This window comes from Channa argus, chromosome 13 (genome assembly GCF_033026475.1).
Source record: "Channa argus isolate prfri chromosome 13, Channa argus male v1.0, whole genome shotgun sequence".
Taxonomy (NCBI): domain Eukaryota; kingdom Metazoa; phylum Chordata; class Actinopteri; order Anabantiformes; family Channidae; genus Channa; species Channa argus.
This window is the reverse complement of record NC_090209.1, coordinates 6,192,831-6,220,279: the sequence shown is the minus strand read 5'-3', so window position 1 is coordinate 6,220,279 and position 27,449 is coordinate 6,192,831. Positions and strand designations below refer to the sequence as shown.

The 27,449-nt window shown below is 42.6% G+C and overlaps 1 protein-coding gene across 1 annotated transcript; it reads right to left on the bottom strand.

Moving 5' to 3' along the window:
- Positions 1-645: 645 nt before the first annotated feature.
- Positions 646-24,254, bottom strand: nol4la (nucleolar protein 4-like a). The gene is made up of 11 exons (XM_067528224.1): positions 23,298-24,254; positions 15,122-15,277; positions 12,504-12,615; positions 11,039-11,148; positions 8,503-8,644; positions 7,427-7,719; positions 7,147-7,332; positions 6,621-6,809; positions 6,385-6,504; positions 6,109-6,298; positions 646-5,688 (listed from the first exon to the last, which is right to left on the bottom strand). The coding sequence occupies exons 1-11, from the start codon at positions 23,637-23,639 to the stop codon at positions 5,471-5,473; spliced, it is 2,058 nt and encodes a 685-aa protein (XP_067384325.1). The 5' UTR covers positions 23,640-24,254; the 3' UTR covers positions 646-5,470.
- Positions 24,255-27,449: the final 3,195 nt, after the last annotated feature.

The window sequence follows — 27,449 nt, the reverse complement described above, 5'->3', positions numbered from 1 at the left end:
AGTGAGTCCAGCCCACACAGTTTGCATGTCTTCAGTCTTGTGACCTCTGCTTCCTGTAACTCTGCTGCACTCTTGTGGACAAATCCCTTCAGTCATGAAACAGTAAATCCATAAAGGTCCATAAATATTTGGACAGTGACAGCTTTCAATCATCAATATGATGAAAAGGATCGTCACTGCCAGTGAGGTAAGCCAACCCCCCCGAAATAAAAGAGAGTCTATCAGAGAGATTATAAAGACATTAGGTGTGACCTAATCAATTATTTGGTACAAAACACACCCACTGGTGAGCTCAGTGTCTTCAAAGGGGTTGGAAGACCACAGTAAACAACTGACAGAAGATTTCTTTCACTAGTAAAGAAAAAACCCTTTTCAGATTAAAAAGAGGCCATCCAGGAAGTAGGTGTTTCTGTGTCAAAGTCAAGAATTGGGAGAAAACATTGGCTGGCTATAGACCAATGTGACTGACATAAACTTGTTTCAGAAAACCGACAAAATGTATGGAGATGGAGGGAAGCCTCATCTGTGAAGGGGACTGGTTCTTTTGTTTTTATTGATGATGTGACACTTGACGAAATCACTGTCGCTGTCCAAAACCTATATGGACCTGACAGAAAGAAAGAAAAGAAAACCACAAACAAAGTCTCAGTTTGATAGCTCATCGCACTGTTTTATTCAATTACTGACATCTCAGGAGAAGAGGAGAGCCTTGCAACTCTGTTGTTGGTAAACCACTGGTGTTTTTTTATTTTTTCATTTTATTTTCATTGCGTTGATGCAACACTGAAAAAGCGCTATTTTCAAACAAACACAGGTCCCTCATTAGTGATATGTAAGAGGCAGAGAGAATCTCACCTGGACAGTTTTGCATGAAACATACAAATGAAACAGGTTCAACCTTTTCTTTTGTCTTTTTGTAGTTTCACATATAATAATAAATATCCATACCTATAAACACTTAAAAAATCAAAATATTAAGTCACAGGTACTGGAAAAAGCTCCACTTTTAAATCACAATGATAAATGTACAAAACAATAGACATCTCATATAAATGTTAATGGTTTTCGTTAGAGACTTGAATCTCGTGTCAGACGAAATCAGTGGATAAAAACTAAAGTCGGAGATTCAGTATTTCCTGAGGTTTATGGGTTCCCCTTAAAAGGCCAGGAGAGGGGAATGGCTTTTATGTTACCGAGGAGATATTACAACAGGTCAAAGTGTACCTTTCAGGTTACTAGTCAGGTTAAGGACAAGGAGTTTTTCCCTGACAACACGGCCGGGGTATTAAAAGAGTATGAGCACTTAATGTAGGATAATAAATGTACCTAAGCTCCATCATTCTCCATTTAGGCCACAACAGTATTTAAAACAGTTCTTTAAAGTCATCTCTTCTGGTCCACTTTGAGAAGTTGTGCAGCTCCGTTTTACTTAAGATTAAAATGCTGGAAGCCATCACAACACCGAGCCAACTACGACCAGTTGTCATGGTGCAGCCTGACCATCTGACCGTGTACTCAAAGCGGTGACGTCTGCACTCGATGCAGTGAAACAACAAAAAAGGAAACTATCAGGGGCAAATGTACACAGATTAGGGGTACGGGTGAGGGGGAAAAGAATAGCCTGACTAAAACAGCAAAAAAAGGAAAGAAAAAAGTACTCTGAAAAACTGTACATGTAAACATCACACTTTCACTGAGTCCAAAACCAGAGGGGAAAAATACAAAGCTTCACACAGGTTTACAGTACAACCCCCTGCACAGAGCTACAGTCTCTTATCAGTGCAGGAGAGGCAACAATCGAAATAATATAAATAACAATAGAAGTAATACAGACCACCACCAAATGATAAGATAAAACAGGCAAGGGCTAAAACCACTTTGATTTTTTTAAACAGTGCTGTACCCACGAAAAAAAAAAAAAGGTTTAAAACATCTTTTATCACTCTTTGTACAGCTATACAGTACATTTATCTGACCACTTTAGCAATCCACAAGCTACCAGGGCATTTTTAATCAACACCAATAGATTACACTGTCCAGTCAATACAAAGAGAAAATCCATTGGGCATCATTAGAGAAAACAAAACAAAAAAACGAAAAACAAAATCAAAACAACAACATGGCAACGCGTGGTTGTCATGGATCACATTAACTCCAGCACACAGCTTAAATGTTGCTCAGCATAAACTTAAGAAGATACACAAATCCGCAAGTGTTTGGTCGCGGAAATGGGACAAGACTTAACATGGCATCACTGGAGTTAGACATAAAGTGTAAAGGATCTGCTATGGCTACGGTAACAAACGAAAGGGTCGGGGATGAGGAAGACGTGTGAGGACTCAGGCCTCACGGACATCTATGGTCACACCTGTTTGAATCCAGACGGGTGTTTCATACAGCAGGATTAAAGCAGGCTTCAATCAAAAAAAATCAGGAAATTCTGTTTCATAAAGGTGGTTTAAATCACCTCACCTGTCCTTAGCTGGATCATCCCTCCACACTAACCTGGTCAAAATGGTCTGCAACTAAAATGAAGCAGATGTTTACTGTATGTAAGATACATTTCTACCCATTTCTTTGAGCTTTAAATGTCAGAATTAAAACTGCAAACGCTGAGGGGGAAGCTGTGGCAAGTTATGAAGTAACTGACACATCATCATTATTATAGTTGATAATTAAAGTCTTACCAACACCCGGCAGCTTTACTGCAACATTATCATATTTGTGTTTAAGTGATAAAGTCAGATCAAGTATTCTCTCTCTTCTACTTTCTCCTGAGGGAAATATTTGGCTCTTTAGCTGTTAAATTCTCCAACTAGTGGCTAACAAATGTCTGTCAGAGCCACCAGTGATTCAAAGTCATAAAATAAACCAAACTTTATGAAACTGATTAATCCTGGTTTAGTTTGTCGGGCTAATTCAAGTCAAGTTTCTCATACTAAGCCCTGTTTTTTTCCCCCGTCTTCTTTATGACACACCCCTCAGATTGACCATGCAAACTGATGAGTTTAAAGTGAGCTTCGACAAAGTCTCCATCAACGGAGCTGTTCGCTATTTTCCATCAGTAAAGCAGAATGAAAACTGCTTCTGATTGTGGGTCAAATTATCAGTTGTTAAAATCAGTCTGTAATATGTTGAAGCTAATATTCCACAAGAGGTAAAAACACACATTACCTTATGTTACCTTAATCCTGAGCTATAAAGTGCTTCCAAACTTGCAATAGATAATAGAATTTAAATATAAATGTAATGCAGCCCAATCATGACATAGTAAAATCTAACATGGTCATTAAAGACATGTATGTAAATTAAGCTCCACACCAGCCTGCTCATGGTAGAGAAATGTATGAATGCCAGTGAAATAGACAGACTCGTGATAAATATGATTTTTGTTAAATACACAAATATATCTCTCTAAACTTTGAAAAATCAATAAGGTGCGAGCCACGTTTTGGCTGCTTGAAGAGTCATTGTCATTGTTTGGAATGTTTCAGTCTACTGAACTATATGTTCACAGATTGATGTTGTACAAACTGGTTTACTCCACTTATACACAAACAGAAGATCAACATATAGTGTCAATACAAACACTTGATCAACACACACACAAAAAAAAAGATTAAAAAACACCACATGCACACACTTACACAACAGCTTTTTTGTGCCGAGTGACTCACCATTAAAAGTGTCTGCTGTGAGACCGTGCTCTAGATCGGCTTGGAGTACTCTTTGTGTGCCCTCAGACCATACACACATACAAACACACACCATAGCAGAAAGCTGGGAGAGTAAACTGTGATGCGAATACATCTTTTTCAAAGATTGTCTTTTGCTTCTTTTCAAACAGTGTGTTTCCAGACATGATATCGATGAGATGACAGAGAGAGGGTTTGAAACTGCTGAGGTCAGAGGGGGGGAGGGTGATACAGATGAACAGACGGACGGAGAGAGGAGTTCGTTTTCTTTAAGCAGCCCGCACACACTTCATACTGCATCCAGTAAAGCCATATGGATGTTAGGGTTGTACCAGCGCATTCATCTGACTGTCAGTAATGGAGACTGTACGTGTGTCCTTTCAACTTAAGAGCACTCACACTGCAAAATGACTCCAAATCACTTTAACAAAAAAAACAAGACGTGCAACATCAAGTCTCATTTTCTGCCAGGTCCCATTTGTTTTTATCACAACGGGTGACTGATTCCAACACATGAAAGTGCCTCAGTTATGAGGTTAGCCATAAAGATCAGTAGTCACAACAAACAACATTGAAATTGGCTACAATGCTGCATGGGATATCATTTCTTTTTTACAATTTGACAGTTACAGTAGGAGGAGATAGTGTTACTCCCCCTTTAAAATGCCTTAAAATGCTTCAGCTTGTCATTTCAGTAAGCTCATCATTACTGATTATCTTCAATATTGCACCTTTTTTCTTTTTCAAACCAAGAGTCTAAACAATATATTAATCTCCATTTTTTCCCTGACAGGTGTCTGTGACCTCAATTTGCATACCTTGGCTTCTTAAAAACCTCCTTCCTCTTAAGAAACTGCCTGTTACAGAAATATTTGCAATAAAATAACTGAAACTAAAGTCATGTTGTGTGATGAGTCTTTGTCTCTTAGTAACCCCATGAATGTGGAAACTACTCCAACAGAGTAGGTCCGAGGTATGAACCTGACCAACCAGCCAGATCTGTTGGTCAAAATTTACAGGACTGAACTGTCATGTTTTTATTTTTCTTTCTCTAATTTTTTTCTGTTTGTTTTTGCGTACACAGTATGTAAATCAGCACATCCTACAGTAGCTGTTGAGGTTATCAGGTCAGTGGCAGACAGCCACATCTTTTAGCAGCGATTCGTCTATGGACTTTCAGAATGCAGTGCTGCAAATTTTGTATGAAACAGAAATGAATTTACCATTTAAACATGACTCACTTCAGATGACTCCATCAAATCGTGTCACTTTACATCATATTTTACATTTGCCTAAAAACAGAAACAAGGTACTGACACTAACTCGCTGCTATTTAACTATTCATTTGTCAAAACCTCTGCACAAATGAGCCAATGCTATGGTCACAGCCAATTTAACAGCTCCGGTACTCTCCTGTGAACCAAGATTTTTTTTTCTTTTTTTTCTCATAGATCATCGCTTCCTGAGACGAATGGAGGTTGGGTGGTAAAATGAACTGAATGGGATGAATGGCTACAGATAACAGGGCACTAAGGTCAAAGTGAACCGAATGCATAAATAAACATTTTTCAGCCTGTGATATGTTCCAGCCTGTCCAAAATACACGAACACGTAGGAGTAAGTAAAGGTACCATACCTACAGGACCCACTGTGCACTGCAGTATCGCTCATGTACAATTGTGTCTTTTTGTTTGACAGTCTGCCCAAACATGTGTGACTGAGAGCGACAGAGGTGGCCAGGCTAGGAGGGGATATTGGCACGGTTTGGCTCGAGCTCAGTTCTGTTGCAAGATCAGGTTTTCCAGTTCGTCTGCTGAGCGGAGCAGGAAGGCTGCGGACTCCCGGTAACCTGCTATGAGCTGTCTCACTGCTGTGACCTCCGGGGGGCTGAGCTGGGCCGAAGCTCCACCACCTCCACCTCCTTGACCATGACTGTTGGAGCTGGAGGAGGAGGAGTTTGGGCCAACTGACTTCATACTTAGATCTGTGGGACCTACACATGTAAATGGGAAGGAATCAGGGAAACAGAAGACAGGAGAACTGTCAGGCAACATAATATTTTGGGGCCAGGAAGCACAATTACACCACAGATGCAAAACATTTATTAAAGGGAATGAGGTTAATTTATATGTCCCGATTCATTACTTAAGGTATCATACAGATAATTTTCGATTTATTTGTAGAGCATACATCCAAGTAATCTGTGATCATAGCACAGAAAAGCTTTATTAAACCAAACCTATGAGTGTCTCAGTTATTCTGGATAACTAATCAACAACACAAAGAACAGCCTACATTGGAAATTCTCTACTGAATAAATTATCCAGAACCGCTTATTTAGAATTTAAAGTGAAGACCTAAATGAAAAATGATGTTACTTGTCAGCCAGGGTGTCTGGTTGAGCTGGACTCACCATTGGTTTGCGCAGCACCAGGATTCTGCTGGTTACCTCCCACTGTCCCATATCCACGCAGGTTGTAGTTGAGGCCTCCATTGGTGTAGAGCTGGTCTTGGGCAAAAGCTGCACTTGAAATGGAGAACCCTGATGGGGCCACAGAGGCTGGGTCCCTCGAGTTGGGCTTGTCAACAGGGGCAGGGTCCTCCTATAAGAAATGTACGTTAGTTGTGCAGTTTGCCGTTAATAATGCATGGCCAGCCTTCCGTAAATTCCTGCTCCAAAGACATTTACCGTCGCTTGGTAGGTATCAAGACGCATCCTCTTTGCAGCATTTCGTGTTTCGCTCTCGCAGGCAGCTGCGAGGATGTTTTCAGCCATGGCAGATGTGAGGTGAGGAGGTGTTGGTCGTATCTAGCAGCAAGGATCAGCGAGATTTTTACACATTGTGAATGTGAAACACTGCATACTTTTTAATTTGCGTCAAGTGAATTCATACAGACAATATCTAAGCTGGAAACACTTTGTACCTCAAAGCCACCTTTTTTCATGCGGCGACAGGATTTGAGGTAGGTGCGGATGCGCTTGCGGGAACGCTCCTGGAACTCTGGGAACTGGCGGCTACAGGACTCAATGATGGCCTGAATCTTCTCCTTGGGCTGTTTGGAGATGGGCACCATGCGGTCTAGATTCTCATCCACGAACAGACGCACAAACATCTGACAGGGACAGAGAGAGGGGGAGGGGACAGAAGGGATGTAGAGCAGAAAAATGGAGTGGGGGTGCAGCGTAGTGAGAGAAAGAGAGAGAGAGGGGTGTGAGAATCAAGAACAAAAGAGAGAACAGGCAGGGAAGGGGGGAGCATTAGAGGTATAGAGAAAACAGCAAAAAAAGGAGGGAGGAGGAAGCGATTTAGCAGCTATGCTGAAAATGGAGTCAGTGCTCTTATGCAGGACATTATTTCTAGTCTTTGAAAATGCCACAAATAAGAACTGCACTGTGTTCTATACTGTGTGTGAATTAAATTCTACTGCTACAGTGAGAGAGGTTACTTACATTGAAGGCTTTGAGTCTCTCAGGGTCCATACCCTCGGCATCATTGATCTTGTCACTGTCATCGTGGTCGTCGTGATCATCGTCATCATCGTCAATTATCTGCGCCCGACCAGAGGTCAAGTCCTCTGCGCTCATGCTCAGTTCAGTTTTCACAGAGTCATAGCTCCCTGAGCTGTAAGGAGGGGACTGGAAAGACACCAAACCATAAAGATTATGCACATAAGCGAGATTACAGCCTTGAATTTGATCATCACAAATTGAATTAAGTTCCTGTTCTCACCTTGTTGGTATACTCTGTTTTGATGGGGTACTTCCTGTTGGGGTCTGTGGGGTAGGAATTTGGCGGAGAGCTCCCCACAGGCAGCAGTCTGTCGCTCAGATTGACCGGCTGCTGGTCCTCCGAGGAGGACGAGGATGAGTTGGTGCTGAAGTCCAGCGGAGCGCTCAAGCCGTTCTCCGTTACCTCCCCGTAAGGAGCCCCGCCATCTGCGGGGTTCCCGCCCACAGCCATCACCTCTGGAGAGGTCAGGGCTGGCAGGCCGTTGGCACTGCTGCTCTCGGAGGAGTCGTCATCTGGCAGAGAGGGAAGGCAAAGGCGCAGAGACGAGCTGTGTCAATGTTTGTCATCAGCAGCATTTAGCATTGATGTGGCTTTGTTTACTACAGTAGGCAATATTTCTCTCTGGGGTAACAACACACTGAGTGTTTTACTACGGGGGATGGGACTTCCTGTTTGTTTTGTACTTTGTGAAAGTGCTAATGAAGTAGGTATTGGGGTCAACTGTCAGGATAAATACAGAGAAAAGAGGGGGGGCTCCTGAATTAATATTTAACAGCAAAGAGAAAACGAATTGGATGGGGGGAAGGGAGCCTTGACGAGGCGCAATTTGGGTGTTTAAATTAGAGCTTTTTCACCCAGTTTACAGCAGTGTCTTCATTGTGATGGTTTTTACATCGCATTTTTACTGGAAAAGGGTGATTCTCCCTTTCAGTGATTGCCCTGTTTTCAATCTTTAGTGGTGTCTAATCCGTGAAGGGTAATATCACCCTTTGCCCTACTTCTCTAAGCCCCATACCCTGACAGAGAGGGGTACACAATGGATTGGGACTGTGGTGGTGTCCCTCCCTCCAAAGACTGGATTTACTTGGATTAGTCCACTAAGAACAAGGCAAGCTGTTTTCTACATAACACCGATCTGCACCCTTCTTATGTAAGGAGTAAACCAGAAAATTCCAGATGTAAATACAGCTAAAGGCCCAGAAACAAATCCTACATACGGGACAATATCCAGTACAGGGTTGACATCAAAAGTTGCAGATACCTGCCGACTACAGGTAGAAACGTGAGGTTCTTACCGTCCTCTTCTTTAATGGTGGCTGTTTGATTGCTGACTTTCTCTCCATTAGGAGGACCGGGCTCAGGCACTGGAGGCTGCTCAGCTGTGACCCATGTGGGCTCTGCACTGTTCATGTCCTCGCTGCTCACCGAACTGTCATCCTAAAGAGAGAGACAGAGAGTGGGAGAGAGGGGGGGCTGTTATACTAGAAACTAAAATTTAATGGGCAGAAGGAGAAGAGACGGCTGAATATCGGAAGCAAGTTTATAACACATGTGGCATCAACCTCCAAGTTTCCCATTTGTCCTGAAGAAATACAGAGTGGGAGAAAATGTCTCCTACATCATGTGTGCCTTTTTGTTGTAAAAGGGTAAGTTATTTTTTACTGACAACACAAATTTATGTGCAGTAACATTATTTAATGTAGCTGTTGCTGTTGTCCATATTGGCTGTAAAGAAAATTCTTAAATCAATTTCAGTGTAAGTGATGGGGAATAGAATCCACAGTGGTTGTGAGGATGAAATTGCCTCTTTGTGCTTCCATTCACTGTTTGTTCTGGTCGAGGCTGCCTCAGGGGGACAGGAACAGAAAGTCTCATATCAGCTCCATCAGGTTTTTAGATCTGAATTGAGCACAGAACAAAGATTGTGGTTTTTGTCCATCACTTACACTGTAATTACTGTAGGAAAGACTCTGTCTGGGGCCAGTGTAGTGAGGAGGACCAATTCCACCAGCAATCAGTGCTCGTGAATGTATATTTTTGACTCTTTATAAAACATGCTGAAGTATGGCAGCAGACACAAAAAGGAACTACATGAGCCTACGTGCTAAGTAATGTGTTTCTTGGAGGCCTTCTATTTTTAACTCAGTTACAGACACCCTAAAGATGCTTGTTGTAGCGTAACACAAAATATGAGTAAACCACCGGGGGAAGGAATAGCAAAAAAAAAAAAAAAAAATAAGGCTGAATAGTCTCACAAACTATTCAAAAGTTTGAACAATCTACTGAAAACTGGCACGATCCCATTTCAGACCATGTACAGTGACTTGTCGTTGACCTCCGTGCGCCACGCCGTCATGTGTCAGCTGGCATCCCACTCACGGGGGGCAAAACTACAACTGTGAGATGGGAACACAACAGAATTACATCTCATTTCTCCCGACACGAGTCTTCAAATAATCCCAAACTCCAGGGAATATGCATCCATTTGTGGGGGACCAAAATGCTCAGTGACAGCTCCATTAGGTACCAAGTGAGCCATGTAGCATTAAAGAGAGACAGAGACAAACCACGAGAGGGACCGACTCTAACTACAGTTTCTAAGTAGTTGGAAATGTAGCATTAATGGCTACACTTTAGGAAAATAGATAACTAATAAAGTAGGAGGAGCTACTTTTAACATTGAGACTTCATTATCCAATTGAATAAATTTTTGTTTCTAACTAATAAAGATAATAAGCACTACTCATCAAAAAAACAAAACAAGGAACAACACAATAAATACACTACACAAATCACATACCAACATATAACATTGAAACCAACTGACACATCTATAGCTCGATATATTAATGCAGTACAATTATTCCTTTCATCCAAGTAACAAAAATGATCTGATTTGAGCTGCTTAGTGTGTGGATCTGGTGTGTTTTCTTGTCTTTTTTTTTTTTTGGTAATATGTATATTTTATGTATTCAAACTAGGGTTTATAATAAAGTGCTACTTTGTTCCTGTACCATACAGAGAAGCGAGACTGTACTTGAACAATAACCAAAGTTCTGCAAAACAGCATGCAAACAGAGGACAGACGGCTCTGACTTGTTCACATTCACATATTTACTTCTGATCTGCTTTTGTCAACAGAACAAACCTGCTGCAGTTTTTTTTTTGCACCAACTGCTGCTCTGAACTCCAACACTGTGCTGCACACATATGGAACAAATTATTACAAGTCTCCCACTACTCTGAAAAAACCCTTGGTGATGGTTAATCATTAAATTATTGGCTTGTTCATTCTCAGTCCGAACACAGATGTGACCCACACTCTGAGCATTTGTTAATTTGTACTCACCCACGAATCACAGCCTGGGTCATTGTTCCGGATAATCCTAATTATGCCTGAGTGAGGCCTGCATTATCATCATCAAGTGCTGCTCCCTGCCCTTTAACGACAGCGGTTTGTGTCTCTTTCTCACACGGCCACACATAGGAGTGGTCCTACACATGACGTCACTCTGTACTGAAGCTTTACTAATCCCCCCTTCACACTGAGCTCCTCCTCCCAGCAGGGGCACTCCTCAAATTGTATTAAACTGAATTAAAAGTTGAGGGGCAGGATGTCCTCCTTTGCCTGCACAAAGCAAACCTTCCTACAGCCTAAATAATGATACCAAAAAGGAGAAACAGACGAATCATGCAGCCAATGCTAATACAATTAAAGAATAAAAGGAGCTTAACAGTGGCACATTCTTCTAATGAATCCACCAGGACACATTGTATCTAAACCCGGGCTCCACAAACATTCATTGACCAAATGCAGAATGAGGAACTTACCCTTTCAGTGGCAGTCATGCACTGCAGCTTCATTTGTTTCAGGTAGGTGGCAGTAATAGGCATGTTGTAATCAATAAGGTCCGGGACCAGTGAGGTTGGCCTGTCATTTTCTGACATGAAAAAACACAGTCACAAGGAAAACAGTCAGGAAAACAAACACATGGCTAATAAACAGATTAAAAGCAGACATATCAAGTTACAACAAATCTTCAGCAACTTTGATTTAAAGCACAGGCCAAATGGAATCTTTGTTAAAACCTTTACTCTATATATTTCCGATGCAACGTATTGTAAATTTACTCCACTACACTTGTGTTACAACTATAGTTTGTGATTAATTTTAATTAATATCTTGAATTCAAATCATATTATCAGTTTATAATATATGATACATTTAAAACTACACCCTTTAGTACTGCTCGGATGCTGCCACATAACTAAAAATCATCCATTAATATAATATATACCTGACTGCATAATCAATATTTAGATTTTATGTATTTTAAGTACACTATGCTGCTAATAATTTCTTCCTTTTACTTAAGTCAAAATGTGCAGAACTTGAAATCAACTCTTATCGTACAATGTTATATGAGTAAAATAATATATTTATATAGACGTGTATGTTATAGTTGTTTCACTGGACCGGATCACATTTCATAGTAATTTTAAAACTGTATTTGTTAAGGTGTGAGGTAGAGAAAATATCACAAGCACCTTTTTATATAATATAAACTACTTTAACACCGGAAAAGCTATAATAAAACCAACAGTCAAGTGACTATTATCAACAGATACTAAATATCAACGCAATAATAGAATAATACAGCCTTGGAAAAAATATGTCTCTCCTCCCTCCTCTCTCTGAATCCTGTAAGTTATTCTTTGACTAAGGTAAATTTAGTGCAATATCCTGCAAAAGGCTGAAATCCAAGCAGTAGCTTCTTCAGTGTGTAACACTTCCAATCCAACAATTTGGTTGAGAGCTTTCTGCAGTCTGCACATCAGTCACTAGAGGGACTCTGTGATCATATTAGTCTATCCCCAGTATAATCCCTGAGATGTGGTCCTCTTGAGTCTTTGTTACATCATGTCGATGATGGATATATACAATATGTTTTATTAATGAAGTTCAATTCAAAATCTCTTCAAAGTGCAAACACCTAAGATCCTATCAGCTCACATGTATTGTCTGACAGGATAGCGGAGAACTTAACATCCACAAACCAAACACATCCAGCTCGCATTATAAAACCAACATATCTTTGAATCCCAAAAGACATTTTTTTCATTCATCCGACAATAACGTTTTGACTGTTCTTGTATCAAATGGTCAATCTCACCATGCAACAGAACTGAACCGTTTTCCATATCACTACATCAAAGGCATGATCAGAAAAAACTTCTCAGTTAATGATGTCTCCAGAATACGCAAGGCATCCAGAGGTCAGATGTGTGCATTTACCTTTGAACTCTGCAGTGCTGGGATTGATGTGCATCCTCTTCTGACACTCTCCACAGCTCATTAGGAACCGAGTCACTGCCTCTCTGGGCAGGAAGGCGTAGGTCTCTGCTATCTGTGCCGGGGGAGTGAGCAGAGGAGATTGAGTTATGGCAAAAAGATTTCTCAGGCTGTGGTTACACTCAAATTGTGTGCAGGTGTTTTTTTTTTTTTTCATTGTGCCGTGCACGTGTGAAAGTTCGGGGTCAGTGATTATGCCTTATCTCGACATGGCATGAGGAGGAATCCTCCCTCTAGGCGTTCACTCATGCTTTCGTATGGCCTAATTCCGGCTCCAGCCTTCCACATACAGTATTTCTGCTTTGGTACCTTAAAACACAGCGGCTGCTCATCTTTTCTGTTTTCATTCCTCTTACTGTTCTCTCAGGTGCGATCAAATCATGTGTACACCTCTCTCATGCTAAGCCTTCCTGCTCTATTTGTCTCCACTGCTATGCCACCCTTCCCTCCTCGCCCCCCTCTGGCGTTTCCCTGTAAAATGCGACCTTCACGTGACCATGGAGGGGCAGCAGGGGTGCCCACCCCCACTAGCCCACCACCGCGGTTCCCCATCCCCTCTGCACCCCCTCCCCCTCACCCCTTGTGGTCCCTTGAGGCAGCTAAGAGGGTAAGGCTACCCAGAGGAGCATGCACCTCCCAGAAGGCCACAGTGACAGTTCCATAATATGCCCTGCCCCAGTGATGCTGCCTCCTCAAAAGGGTACAGTCTATGAGACGTGACAGGACCTCTCTACAGGGCAGGAGGAACTGGCTCTGTGATTTTTTTTTTTCAATCCTGGGGTGGAGGGAGAGCATGAGGGGTGCCAAAGTCCTGCTAAACCCCCCATCACTGCCTCCCAATATAGGCATACAACGAAAGCTGCACACAAAGCCCCTGGGTTTGTCAGGACACCACATCCGTGACCACACCTTAACCTGCAGCACAGACTCGGAGACTGCCCATGTTCCAGAAACATCACTAATGTGATAGAAAAAGAAACCCATGGTTTGAGCACCACAGGTACTTTGTTTCCCAGTAAAGGTGGTTGGTTGTTTCCCTTGGTTACTCTGATGCTAAAAATTATACAGTACATTATGTTGACAGAGTTAACAAGCATAGCCTACTGTCTTTCACAGACAGAAATATCTTGGTGTTCTGTGGGTATTAAAGATGCCTTTAGTAAGAATCAAAGTTTGAAACCCCTAAAAGAGAACTGATTTTTGCTAAATGAGTTAATTCCCAATGGACATATAAAGTCTTTCAAACTGTGGGCCCACCTTTCATGTAAAGACAAATAAAAGGTTCTCAATGAAGTGAAATTCAAAAAATGTCTTTCAAAAGTCTTTTTCATTAATTTAGGTCTTGGTCAGGTAAACATCTATAAGAACTAAAAAATTAACCCCCTCTACACTTAGATAATACTGTGATCACTGTTGGGCAGTAACTATCAGTGATAGTACCAAAATAAAAGTAATTGTAATTACTAGCAGTTACTTGGAAAAACTATGTTCTAATGAAAATGTTGGTGACTGCAATTCAAATACATTATTTGTAAAAAGATCATATGTAGAATATAACGCTCATTCTGCCTTTTTTAGGCACGTTTCTGTTTTTGGTTGGTTCATATTTGACTGCCTGTCTTCTGCCAATCGAATCAATGCGTATTGCTGAACAAACTACCGAGCATCTGGCCGTCAATTCTTTTATATTATATAACATTTTTAATAGGGTTCATTTATTAGCCTAGCCCTACCATGTTTTAGTATCTTTTTAAAATGAGTATTGCAAAAAGACAGTAAGTGCTTTGGGCTAAAGGCTAATGTTAGTATGATAACATGTTAATGGAGAGTGACCTGTGTACAGAAGAAGATCACTATCAGCCATCTTAGTCTGATGTTTAGCAAGTATTGTATAAAATTTGTCTATTTACCAACCAACCATTTGCACTGTTAAGTCTTTGTTTATATATGCCCTGTGTGTTTCCTGACATGTTTTGTTATGTGGATGGAAAACTTTTTCGAAGGGCACTTTGCACTATGTTTTATGGTCCTAGAACATGTAGCTGTCATTTTTTCATTTTACATTTTTTTAGCCTCATATGACTCTTCTAATGGAATTAACCCTTGACTAAACTGTCTATACAACTACTGAAATGGTTAGACACAGCCTCACCTGTTCTTTCTTTAGTGCTAATTAGCATCTTAGCATGCTAACAGCTTGCTAATGTGAACATGTAGATAGAAGCATCATTGTGCAGCATCATCAGTGATGACTGTAGACTTCAGCAAAGTATATGTAGCCTTTTTGTTTGTTCACATTAAGTTTTCCTTTGAAAATGTTGTACGACCAAGAGAAAAATGTTTTGGGGAGCTCGATAATTTCCGTGTGCAGTCCTCTACTTTTTTTTAATGTCCAGCACCTGTAAGGTTAGATGTTCCAAATATTGACCTTTGCTTTGCTATTTTTCCATCACAGAACTGCTCATGGCATGGAGAAACAAAAAAAAGAGGGATGTTGTTTTACTTTCAGCAGCCTCAAAATTAGCGGCATCCTGCATATATACCTGTTTAGATTTACTTACCGCTTTGTAGGTTTTCTTTTGGCCTGCATGTTTGGGTGCTCTGCCGGGATCAGCACCCATCTCCACATGCATGGCATAAATGATGTCAAAGAAGTCTTCGACCACAGCTACACGCTTCAGGGAGGAGTTGTCTTGGGCTGAGTTTCCATCTGAACACTGAAACACAGACAGAGACTGGAGTTTAGTTTAACATCCTGCCTCGGGTATCGACAGATGTGTACGTCTTCTACAGTGGAGGACATCTGATGTGGTTGCAAATGGAGATTCTTGCATCCATGTGATGTGAGCAGGATATTTCAGGCACATGAGCTGTATCATTTGTTTACAGAGACTCAAACACACGAGTCAATCACTAAGAGAAATTAAAAAACTCCCCCTTTCATGTCCGACCACCTTCCTGCAATCAATCAGTCTTTAAATGCCTGCTCCAAGTAGAGAAGTCTTGGCACCAGCTGGGTCAGCAACCTCATCTCTGCCATGTTTAAAAATAACACCATCGACACTGAACGAGACCAGCAGTCCCTCCTTCCACCACCTCTGGCAGCCATCCTGCCTCCTGTACTGCTGACCCTGTCTCCATAGAAACTGCTGCTGATTTCTCTCAGGCAGGTGTGCTGGGCAAAGGGTCATGTGACACCCCACAGAAGTGAGATTGCCAGGACAACGGCCTCCATCCGCAACACCACATGGAGCTTTCCTCTCCTTTCTACCCCATCTTTTTCTTCAAGTAACTCTTTCATCCCTTCCTTACCTCCTTTAAAGACAGTCAACACTTAGCATTTTCCATGACAGCTTATCATTAAATTCATGCACCTGCTGATATTTTAAACATAAAGTGGCCCAGCAAGCATAAAATGGATTTTGGCATTTAATTAGTTTGTGGGTCCACCTCTTCCACATAGATATGAGACAAGCTCTGACATTTTCTGGAGAGTGGGTTTTAGTTGGAGAGTGATTTTTTTTATTTTATTTTTTTATTTTAAGAGGAGGGTCCCAAGTTCAAAAAGTTGTCCCCCTGGCATTGAGGAATCACACTTTTTCCCCTGCTTTAGTTGACATTTCTGCACTGTTCCTGGGATCTGACATTTCCTTTCCTCGTTTTCCCCCAATGATGTCTTCTCTCCATGTCTTCATTTCTGTCCCATCTTTCTTTCTTTCTTTCTTTCTTTCTTTCTTTCTTTCTTTCTTCCCCCACCTCCTCTTCTCTTTCCTTGCTCCTGCTCTCCCAAGTGCGAGGTAATGATCGTTGCCTTGGCAACGAAAACAGGCTCACAGAGCGGGTTTGTTTTAATCCGGCCCTCTCCCTCCTTCTCCCTCTATCCATTGCCACTCTCCCCTGTCAGCATGAGCTAAATGTAATGATAATAAATTAAATAATAGCGATCCTCCACCTCATCATCACAGCTGTAATCTACCGCACTTGGAAGTATCATTCCCCCAGTGGCACCACCACCGCTGCTGCTGCTGCTGCTTCTTGGGACAATGGTGTCAGGTCCATTCACACTGGATTTAGATAATCTCATACAACTGTGGGGTGTGCTGTGCACCCATACTGCTGCAGCATCCTCCACTGAATTCTACCCCAACAAAATATCGAACACACAAACACACTCGATACTCTGCTGGGAGTTATTTCTCTGACGTTATATCAACACAACATTGAACGAAAAGGACGCATACAGTACATAGTGTATACTTCAACAAACCAAACCTGGTGGTACGATTGTCTAAATGTGGTAAAGTCCTAATCAGAGCCATTACCACCAATGCTCTGGCCTGGAACTCTCTCTCTCTCATCTGATTTCCAAATGGGTTGATTGTTTTACAAGATGTCAAATCACAACTTCACCTCAGAGGCTTTACAATCTGCACAACATGCTACACTTTCTCTCTTTACACAATAATGAAAAAATAAAAGCACCTCTGAGAGAAGAAATGCGCCCTTCAGGACAGACAGACACATAATAACTTTAATATGTACACAATAGAACAGTGTTTAAAAAAATCCTATTGTTACTATCTCTGTAGGAAGATAGTAGGAGCATCTTATACTGTAGCAGGCATCTTTTCCTAGGGGCTGACATTGAATAGGCAACAAAATAAAATGGAAAAATTGAGAATGAAAATAATCGTTAGTGCTACTTCAGCTATCTTATGGCCTGCCTGAGGTCTCCTGCAACAAAAACCTCTTTAGTTTTCAAACACAAGTCAACAGGGAGTTAAACCCTCAACTCAAAACACGACATGCTTTTAGTTTGTGTATTTGGGTGTGCTATGTATGTTTAAGTACGGTACATGTCTAGTGGGCAGAGCGCATAGCAGAAGCATCTCAGAGGAGAACAGCTGTTGAATGGTGCTGCAGATACTTGGTCACATCAGTAGTATGCAGTTAAAGCAGGAAAGGAGAGATGTCAGCATCCCTAATCACCAACACCACTGCAAAACTCTCGCCCTCTTTCTCCTTCTTTCCTCCTTCTTCCTTCTAATCCCGTAGGACTTTGCTCTCCCCAGCCACTGTACAACCAGCCCCCATCCCCTGCGCGCTCTCCCTGTCCCGCACCAAACCGCTCTGTTGCTAGGAGACTGGAGGGGTGATTTGACTGCCCCCACCCCTGCTGGCTTACACACAGACACAATGCACACACACACAAACACACACAGTAGCAGAGTCGCTGAGGGGAGATAGTCCTGCGCACAGGCAGGTCAGGAGGAGGAGGAGAAGGAGAAGGGGTGGGAGTTTAAGGGAGGCAGCTGGGTCACAAAGAAAGGCCGGCAAAGATAGAGGAGATGCCTCAAATTTGCTCCATGGGTGAACGAATAAACATCTCTGTGACATAACAAAATAAAAAAAGCTAATATTTTTCACCACTCATAACTCATAAAGTCAAACCAAGGTAAAACATAAGCCTCGAGAGAGGGTTTTTTTTTGTAAGGTGGCTGCACAATAAGTAGCTTAAGTCCTGGGAGCAGTCATGTGTGCTCAGGTACTGTGTGTGTGTGTGTGTGTGTGTGTGTATGTGTGTGTGTGTGTGTGTGTGCATGTGTACATGTATTTCTATGGCATTTATAAAATGTATTTTGTTCAAAACTATCACTGTGAGCACACAACTCACAGCTGTTTGATGTTTAACTTTTAGGTTTAGGTTAGCTCCTAATCGTTACGATAAGGCCTGGAGTAAGTTGTGACGGCTGAGGTTGGGTTAAAGAACTCGGGAACACACTGTGTCAATGTGTGTCCTCACAACTACAGAAAGCAATGCGTGTGTTTCCACCAAGATGACTGTGTCAACAGTACTCATGACTCAGATTATCTCACTGCAGATGTGACAACAGGTCATCTTTTAAAGCGCCATCTCCCCTCTGTAAATCTATCAACTGGCTAATGGACACGTAAATGGGACAATCTGTGTTTCCTCTGTATGTGTGCCAAGATAGTACAAGATAAAGACTCATACTACAAAAAATTGGATAAAAGAGACTATTACCTTCACAATGAACCCCCTTTTTTTTTTTCACAAAAGCCCGTCCCCTTCTATTTTTTCTTTCTTTTCTAGTCTCTCCTTCAGTTCATAAAGCCCCGTCATTAAATCCACATTAGGTGCACCGGGCTCTACCCCTCTGTCCGATGTCTGTGTGTTTCTGTCTCTCGGCTGCTCCCATGATGAACACTATTTGATAGAGTGTGTGACACCCCGAGTACCCCACGGAGCCAGAGACACAGACAGTCCCACTGGTCCCGCAGACTAGCACTGTGGATGTTCCAGTCACTGACTCAAAATGGTATGTAAATGACTCGCACATACATCACCACATCCCAGAGTCTATTTCACCTTTTTCAAGCTATTATCATACTGCCCCACTTTGTTAAATGTTAGCCTTGCAAAGGTTTTAAAATGACAGTAGCGATGTGGTAGGTTGATTATTGTCATTTTAAAGATTGAAAGAAAAGTGTGTATGTGTGTGTGCGTGTGTGTGTGTGTGTCTGTGGAGCACAACTCGTACTATCTCCCACACAGGGGGGGAGGCCCCCGGGCCAGTTAAAAATGGTGTTAATTTCTCCTCCTATGGGAAAGCAAAGAACGGTCTCTCCATGGCAACAGAGAGGGTGCTGAAGGGAGAAAACGCAGAGCATGCGATCAGCGACCCCCTCTTTGTGGGAACACACACACAAACTACCACATATATGTGCATTAAGGTTTTCATAACCCACTGACAGAAAGTCATTGAAATATATTATCATTAGAAATAACCAGTATTGACATAAGCTCATGTGTTTATGAATCTGGTTGTGACTCTCACTTAAACAAAGAAGTATTCTGTCCCCTCTGACCAAAACCACGTCCACCTTTGACCATTAAAAAAAAACAAGACACCATCATACACAAACAATTTCTCAACAGGTCTGATGACACATGATGTGAGTGATCCTTCGTTGGGATGGTGATCATTTGTCGTCTAAACCCATGAGCATGAAGCCATGTATTGCCCCTAACAAGCAATGCCAGAGAGGGACACACAAAAACTAAAAAAACACAAACACAGCACAAAAGCACTGGAGATTTGCTATGCAAAAATAGCATTAATGCAAATGCTGTTGAATAATAGAGCCAGTATTCTTTTGACTCTGTGGCCCTTTTACAAAAGAGGGGCTCTCAGAGGAAATGTGGACTAATTAATCAGATAATAATGATGATGTTCCTCTTCCCGGCTGATGGTAAGGCACAAACATTTAGGGCCCATTTTCCAAGACACAGAAAAGGAGTAGCGGATCTTCATTTCGAGGAGAGGACGTCCCGAGAAGACCTTTAATTTGTAAATTGATATCAATATGAAATGGTCTGTTTTGAAAACCTCTTTTTTAATGAAAAAGAACATCAGTTTTCTTCTTTTATCTAATCCATTGACTAGAATTTACACACATTTAGTTTACTACCAAATATGACAGAAGAACAAAAAATCCTCTTATTAGAGAAGCTGATACTAAAAACTTTAACTGTTTAAAAAAAAAACAACTGAAAGACATTCATTCATTAGAATTATTATAATAGTTGCCAATCGAGCTGCAATGATGAACCGATTACTGCTCCAAAGATAATGTTTTGACTGTTTCTAGACTTTTTTCATTCTAGAATTTTTCTTGTTACAGTTCTTTTCCCTTAATTTTTCTATAATACATGGTAAACCACTAAGCTTTATAAATAAGCTCTTTAGGGGAATCAGGTGTTTCTGAACTGTGACATGTGTACATACTATATTTGTCTCTCTATGTGAGACCATGCCCACCAAAACCAAGTTGTGAGAGATGAACAGAGATATTTACAGATTTCAGTTGGCATGGCAACAAAAAGCAACAGCTCGCAGTATTTCAAAATTTTTAGTAAAATGTCCATGTCAGCCCAGAGGACATACAGAGGGCGGTTAAGCATTTATTTTGAAACCGGCTGCCCTCGGACACCTTTTCGTCTCAGGATATGCTTGTGCAAATGCTTGTGCATGTAGTGTGCCATTCTGCTGTACATGTCTGTTTCTGGTCCTACTCCCCTCCTCCTCTGTAGCATCCTCTAATCAGGACATAATGAAAGCTAAACGAGGTTGTATCTCCACGCTGAGGGCTGCTGGATTCTCTGAGCACTGGGAGTGCTCTGGGTTGTGCAGAAAGTGGGTGAGACAACATGGGCTGGAGGACAGAGGATGGACAGATAAGAAAATGAGTCTGTGTCCAGCTGGAAAAGAAGCATCTACACTGAGCCTGTGCGACTGTGCGCTGGCTTTCTGTCCCGTCACACACTGAAGCCGCCTTGTATGCTTCACTGACACATAGAAGAGGCCTTCTCTGTCTGTGCATCCACCACCATCCATCCCTACCCCCACCCAGCCTCCTGTCATTTAGCCCCCTGCCTGCCCCCATACAGAAACTTGGCACACCCTGGGAGCAGCTGCAACGGGGCTTCCAATGCTCAAGCTCCAGAGACACATCCCCAGCCCTGCAGCCATACGAGGAGGCAGTGACCGCTGTGTGTGTATGTGCGTGTTTGTACGTCATATGTGTGTGTGTCACTTTTCCACCAGCCTAGGACAGCCTATTTATAAAGCCCACGAACGCAAGCTGAATAAAAAAATGCTTTCTAATACAGTCACATGCATATAAATTGGTTGATTTGTGGCTTCTGACTCATCATTAGAAGCGGCTTGTGTTGGCTGATGTTTCGTTTGTTGTTTAAATTTCCCAAGTGAAGCTGAATCAGGAGTAGGTTTCTCAACTTCTCCAGTGGCCTCTGAGAATTTAATCTGAACTCAGAACTGGCTGGATGGGCCTCACTGAGAAATAAGTCAACCAGAAGGATGCTGTAGTGATAACTATATTTTACCATGTAAAAATTAGCATCATCACGATGGGACCACTGAGAACAGCTAATCAACATCACATTTCAGGCACCATCTGCACCTGCAGACACAGATCACTCCTGCCCTGTTGCCCAGAGGGAAACCTAATACTGAGACGAGATTAGAGGACTTTTGTAAAGGCAGTTGGCCTAAATCTAAATTGTGCATTCACACAGGTATAACACCTGTGGAGGGATCAGTGCTATTCAACTAAAATCAAAAGGATTCAGTCTGTAATCTGTGCCAATATATCCTCTAGTTTGTTAAAAGGAAAATGTGTTTCTGCTCTTTGAGGTCCTGAGAGACTCTGTCCCAGCAGCACGGATGGTTGTGGTGGTGGTGTGGGGGGGGTGGGTATTCCCTAAAGGCGCTTATTTAAAATGGTGGTTGTCTCCTTACTGGCACAGCAAGCCCAAACACCATACAGACACGGACGCGCGTGCACGACACGCCACAAACACGTGCACACAAAGAGGTGCTGGGGCACTCGCTGACAGTTCATCGTGTACGTGTTTATCTTCCTAAAGGATGTGGGATTTAACCCTCAGCGCACCTTAGCAGCCAGAGTGGCGCACAGCGAACGGAGGGCGACACGACAACTGAATATCTCAGCCCCTCACACTAAGAGACGTGCAGAAGTCAAGTGTGAGCACTAAGTGTGGGCGTATGTCGCTCTCAGTCCCGAGCAGACCCTTTTGTTTCCGCCACAGCCCCTCACGTGGTAACCAATTACGCACAGCTGCCACCCTCTATCAAATGTAGTCACTAATTTCAAAATGTTTCCATTGCAAAAAGCGCCTTAAATGGGCTTCCAGAGCCGAATGTGCGAGCGAGCACAATAAAATGCGGCAGAGACAGGCTGTCCTGGACTACACAGGTGTTGCCAGAGCAACGAGTGCCTGCGAGCCGATCCGCATCCTGCCCAGGACAATGAAAAGTGGGGTGCAAACACTCAGACTGACTGCCACACATTGGCATTGTGTCATGAAAAAGACATTTGTGTATCGTATTAGTGCATTTTCAAACCGTCCTTTCCCACTCAAAGAAGGACAACATCCATGTTGCCGACTCACGGACGCAGTCCGTTTTGCTCGGTTTAGACGGGACAGTCGGGGCGCGTGTCCTTTGATGAATCGCTGACAATCAAAGCTGCTGAGGTTTGCAGCGGAAATGTGGCTCTGACAAGTTGGCGTTAAGAGCCTGTAGTCCCTCAAGGGGCACACCGGAGCACAATGACATACCCGACCCAAGAACATGCCGTTGCATTCACGCGCGCGCGTGCACACACACACACACACACACACACACACACACACACACACACACACACACACACAAACAAACATACAGCATCACAACACCGGGCTATACAGCACGGTACAAACACAACGTAATCAATAGTCATTGATCTCGTGCTTTGCAGCCGGCAGCGTGCCACTGACAGGACTTCAACCTCCCCAGTTAGATGGCTATGCATGATAGCCTACCTTCTACAATTGCGATTGCCAAGAGGCACCGGCGTTGCTATGGCAGCAAGGGATGAGAGTAGGGCTGCTCTGGTCGGGATGTGGACAAAGTGAAGCTTTATGAGGAAAAACGAGGGCGAGTCGGGACGACAAAAACACCACAAGTTGTCGTTTTATTCATGTGACAGGCGCATGTGTGCAGCCAGAAATAATGACAACTTATAGGCGGCAACGGGACATCTCGTGCCGCTGTACACGCACGTTCTCCCTCTCTGTCTCTCTCTCTCACACACACACGCACACACACACACACACACACACTTTACCGTTGACTTGACCGGGACATATAGGACGGGTTTCCCTGGAGCTCCTTTCTTGTTGTGTTCTCCTAAAACGTTGGTCCCGACCTGAAATCCTTTAGACTTCACCCAAAATTTGAATTTGGCGTTGATGTGGCTGTTGTCGACATAAACGCCATCCGACTCGTCGTTCTGCAACAGTGTCTGCATGATTTTGTTATATTTTCGCCGGGTGACGGTCTTTGTTTTACCGGAATCTCCATAAGTCCGGAGACACCAGTCCTGAAATTCACTGAACATCTCCGCCTCCAACACGACCGGACTCCGGCTCCTTTTGGGCGCATCCACGCACGCCTTTTTCGTTGCCATCGCTCCCCCTCTCCCTCTCTCTCTCTCTCTCTCCGTCTGAACCCGTTCAAACAGCCCAGGCTAATAAAGAGCAGACTTGTACGGGTTGATTTTCTTCCTCTGTAGCCCACTGTCCCGTGTCCAGGTGGCTTTGTGCAGGCTGTGGGACGTTACCTCCCTGTGGTTTCACAGTTAAAGTGACCCGGACAGCAGCACACCTGTTTGCAGAGGAGCCGTGCTGTCCCGAACCGCAGCGGTGAAAAATGTCACTTCCTCACATCATCCGCTGAGGAGCAGAGAGGGGGGCTGTCCTATGCTGAGCGGGTATCTCCCACCTGTGCGTAAAACGCTCTTCACTAAAGGGTAGGCTATGAAAAAACACAGACCTCGCTAAACAACAAAGAACACAGACAAAAGCGTGGAAACAAACGTCGCTCTCAGATCCTATCGACCTACTTTCTAACAGCCAACACTATTTTCGGATGCGGGTTGCTCAACCCCTTAAAACTGCTCACATCGGGCTCCTGTTTGGCCACATATCCGATCAACATGCGCCACCTGGGATTGTTTCTGCTCCACGCTCCTCACACCTGTTTGAATGGGATCCCGTAAAAAGCACGCTCTCTATTACTGGCTTCATTTGCACTAAAGCCTCCCGCTCGCAAGTAGCCTTATGTTCCCCGGTCACAGAAGGAAAATGTCCGATTTGGAGACGTGGAAGGTGAGGGAGGGCACGGGCAGAATTTGTTTTAGTATTGAAAGGAAACACTGATAACCCAAATAATTTGCAATAACACTGTATGCAGATAAAGGCAGGCAGTGATGCAGAGACAAATAAAATGTGGGAAAAAGAGTTCGTGAGAATCGTGAACTGAAAAGATAGACGTAGAATATAAAAATTATATCATTTTCATGGCCTTTTAGGATACGTTTTTAAACGGGATGTTTGCCGAACACATAGACCTGTGTTTAGATTTAAAAAGGCGATTGAAATGTTCAATGCTGCAACATCTAAGAAAACAAATCTCGAACAAAGGCGATGGTGTCTTTACTTTACAATGTACATGAGAAAGCAGCAACATACACACACAGTTAGGATCTGTATTCGCCTCTTGTGTGTAGTTTACTGCCTGTGTGTGTGTGTGTGTGTGTGGTTGTGCAGCCTGTATGAGACTCCTCCTGGCCTGTGCATTACTGGCCCATGCTGGCGGTGGTGACTGCTGCTGTTGCCATGACAGCAGCGCAGCAGTGTCTCCGGCCGTGCAGAGGGTGAGTGGGATGCCCCGTCCGCATCTCTCCATCCTGACTCAGACAACGGTATGTTGGACACACACACAGACACAAAAAGAAAGAAAGCCCCACCCGACTGAATGATGAACAGCCCAACACTCAACAGAATGTCAGATAAAGAAAAACTGAACATGTGTTTGTGTGGTGAATGACCGAGGGCTTTGCAAGCTATTTCTTTTCATTTCATCATTTGGTCTCGTGTTGTCTTCTCCCAGGACTGACCTGCATGCAGGATGGGCTCCAGGGCTCCCCTTGCATCCCTCAGGGGCGGAAACATGTCAACACCGCTCTTATTTTGAAAGGTTTGGTTTTAGGCAGAAATCTGTGGGGCAGGCAAATGCAAATGACCACACGTCTATGTGTACTTATAAAATCAGAGGTGGGAGCACATTTTCTCAAGTGCGGTACTTAAATAAATGTTTGAGGTACTTTACTTACAAGTAGACTTGTTGTCATTTTATACCACGTTTAGTACAAACAATGGTTCTTTTTATTATTCATGAATATTTAGAAGAGTTTTTTGAGTAATTGAGTCTTAAAAGAAAAGGGTTCAAACATGCAAATCAAAAATCACACTTTAAACAGTAAGAGCATGGAGGAACATGCAAAGACTGCTTTCTTTATCGTGCAATGAAACACAACACAGTTGAGTCCTTTTAACTTTTCTTACCAACATAAGAGTCAACCAAGCTGTTACCTGTAATCAGAGGCTTTCTCAGATAAAATCCCAGATGTTTTTTTTTTAAAAACTTTAAATTTACAGAATTATAAATGTACAGTTTATACAGCAAGATAGGGCGGCTATAGCTCCGTTACAGTAAAGGCAGTTATCCATGGGTGAGTGGTTCAATCCCCGGCCCTGGCTATATGTCGAACTGTCCCTGGGCAAGACACTGAACCCCTAACAGCCCATTCCCCTCCCCAGCTGTGCAGTGCCGGTCCAAGCCCGGTAGAAATTGGGGAGGGTTGCGTCAGGAAGGGCATCTGGTGTAAAAACTGTGCCAAATCAACATGCGGACAATGATCCGCTGTGGTGACCCTGAAGTCACCGGATAAGCCGAAAGGAGAGTAGTAGTTTATACAGCAAGATAATCATAGGCAAAAAAAAAGCATATGAGCCAGTTAAATGGTATTTTTCAACTACTATGGTCAAGAAAATAACTGATCTCACATCTATGAAAGACAGAGAAAATATTAAGGCAACAGTCACAGTTCAATATAAGACAGAATGTAGGAACAGGACAAAATCCTCATTTAAATTAGCAGGAGGCCTGGTATCAGAGACTTCACACTGCCTTTTTTAACCTCTGCTTAGTTTTGTTACTTTTTCTATTGTTTGGTGAATAATTTGGGGCTTTCTCTAAAGTGGTAAGTCAAATTCATGGTTGCTGCCTGATTTAGGCAGGTTTTCCTTTCATGTATTTTGGGGCAATTATGAGACATGCTTTGTGTACCACCTTGTGCATGACTTAATGTGAACATTTCTTTAGCTAATTGAACGTTGACTTTGTCTATCCATAAGCTAAAACTGCCTACATTAAAGCAAGTGGCTGTTTCGAGCAGTGTAAGCTTTATTGCGGTTGGGTTAACTAAAAAACAAGCATCAATTTGATAATTTTGCAGATATAAAAGCACATTGATTTTTTCAACATACAATACATTTCTGACTGTTGTGGTAAAACTTTTGTTTCTTTTTCTTCATCCAATACTGGGTCAGAATAACCACATTTTTATCAGAGCCCACAACCAATTGATACTGAATTTGTGCAACAGAGCCATAAGGATCCAAACTGGATACATATACAACCCAATCATTTTCCCCAAGGATATAAATATATGGAGGACATGTGTGCTCTTTTCGGTTTATTTTAAGACTACTGTGCTTACTGCACAATGACTGCACAACTTTAACTTGGAGTTGAGTATTTCTTTGTGCTATTTCCACTCCACTCAAATAAAGGATCAAAATTCTTCTTCTATTGTAAAAAAAAAACAAGTTTAACAAGACACTTTGCTGTAGAACACCAATCTCTGGCTTCCTCTAAGCAGAGAGATTCAATCATCTCTCAGCACCACCACCCGTGCGCTTCAGCTGTCAGACCTGTAGGCAGGGTCACGCCTGCTCACTCCTAATGAGGCAAAACTGATGTAATTATGCTTGCAATTCCCCACTGAGCACTTTCCTTTCACAGTAAGGTGGACAACTCCTGTCCTGGAGGGCCACAGTGAGGGCTGTCTCACAGAGAGGCCCCCCATAGTCAAAAATAAACCCCCTCATAGGCCTGGTCACAACATTTTCACACATTTGCCTGCACCTTGACCTGCATATCTGGATAGAGGAGCAAACACAGTCCATTAGATTAGATCTGTCTCTATGCAAACGCTTTGAACACGTTCTAGCATTTGATTTTATAGATAAAGATCATTTCACTATAGTCATGGTCAGCACTCAGAGTAAGAGAACAGTTGTATAATCCCTTTTTGGCTTTGGATGAACTTTTGAGTAAAGTGTCATGACTGGGATTTTACGTGCCCTTAGTT

Bases quoted from the DNA above. Each gene is read 5' to 3' on its own strand.
- nol4la (XM_067528224.1), bottom strand. From the start codon at position 23,639: ATGGCAACGAAAAAGGCGTGCGTGGATGCGCCCAAAAGGAGCCGGAGT. The intron at 11,149-12,503 runs GTAAATGCACAC...TTTTCATGTCAG, and splicing joins CAGCACTGCAGAGTTCAAAG to AAAATGACAGGCCAACCTCA. The intron at 5,689-6,108 runs GTGAGTCCAGCT...TTACATGTGTAG, and splicing joins TGGTGCTGCGCAAACCAATG to GTCCCACAGATCTAAGTATG.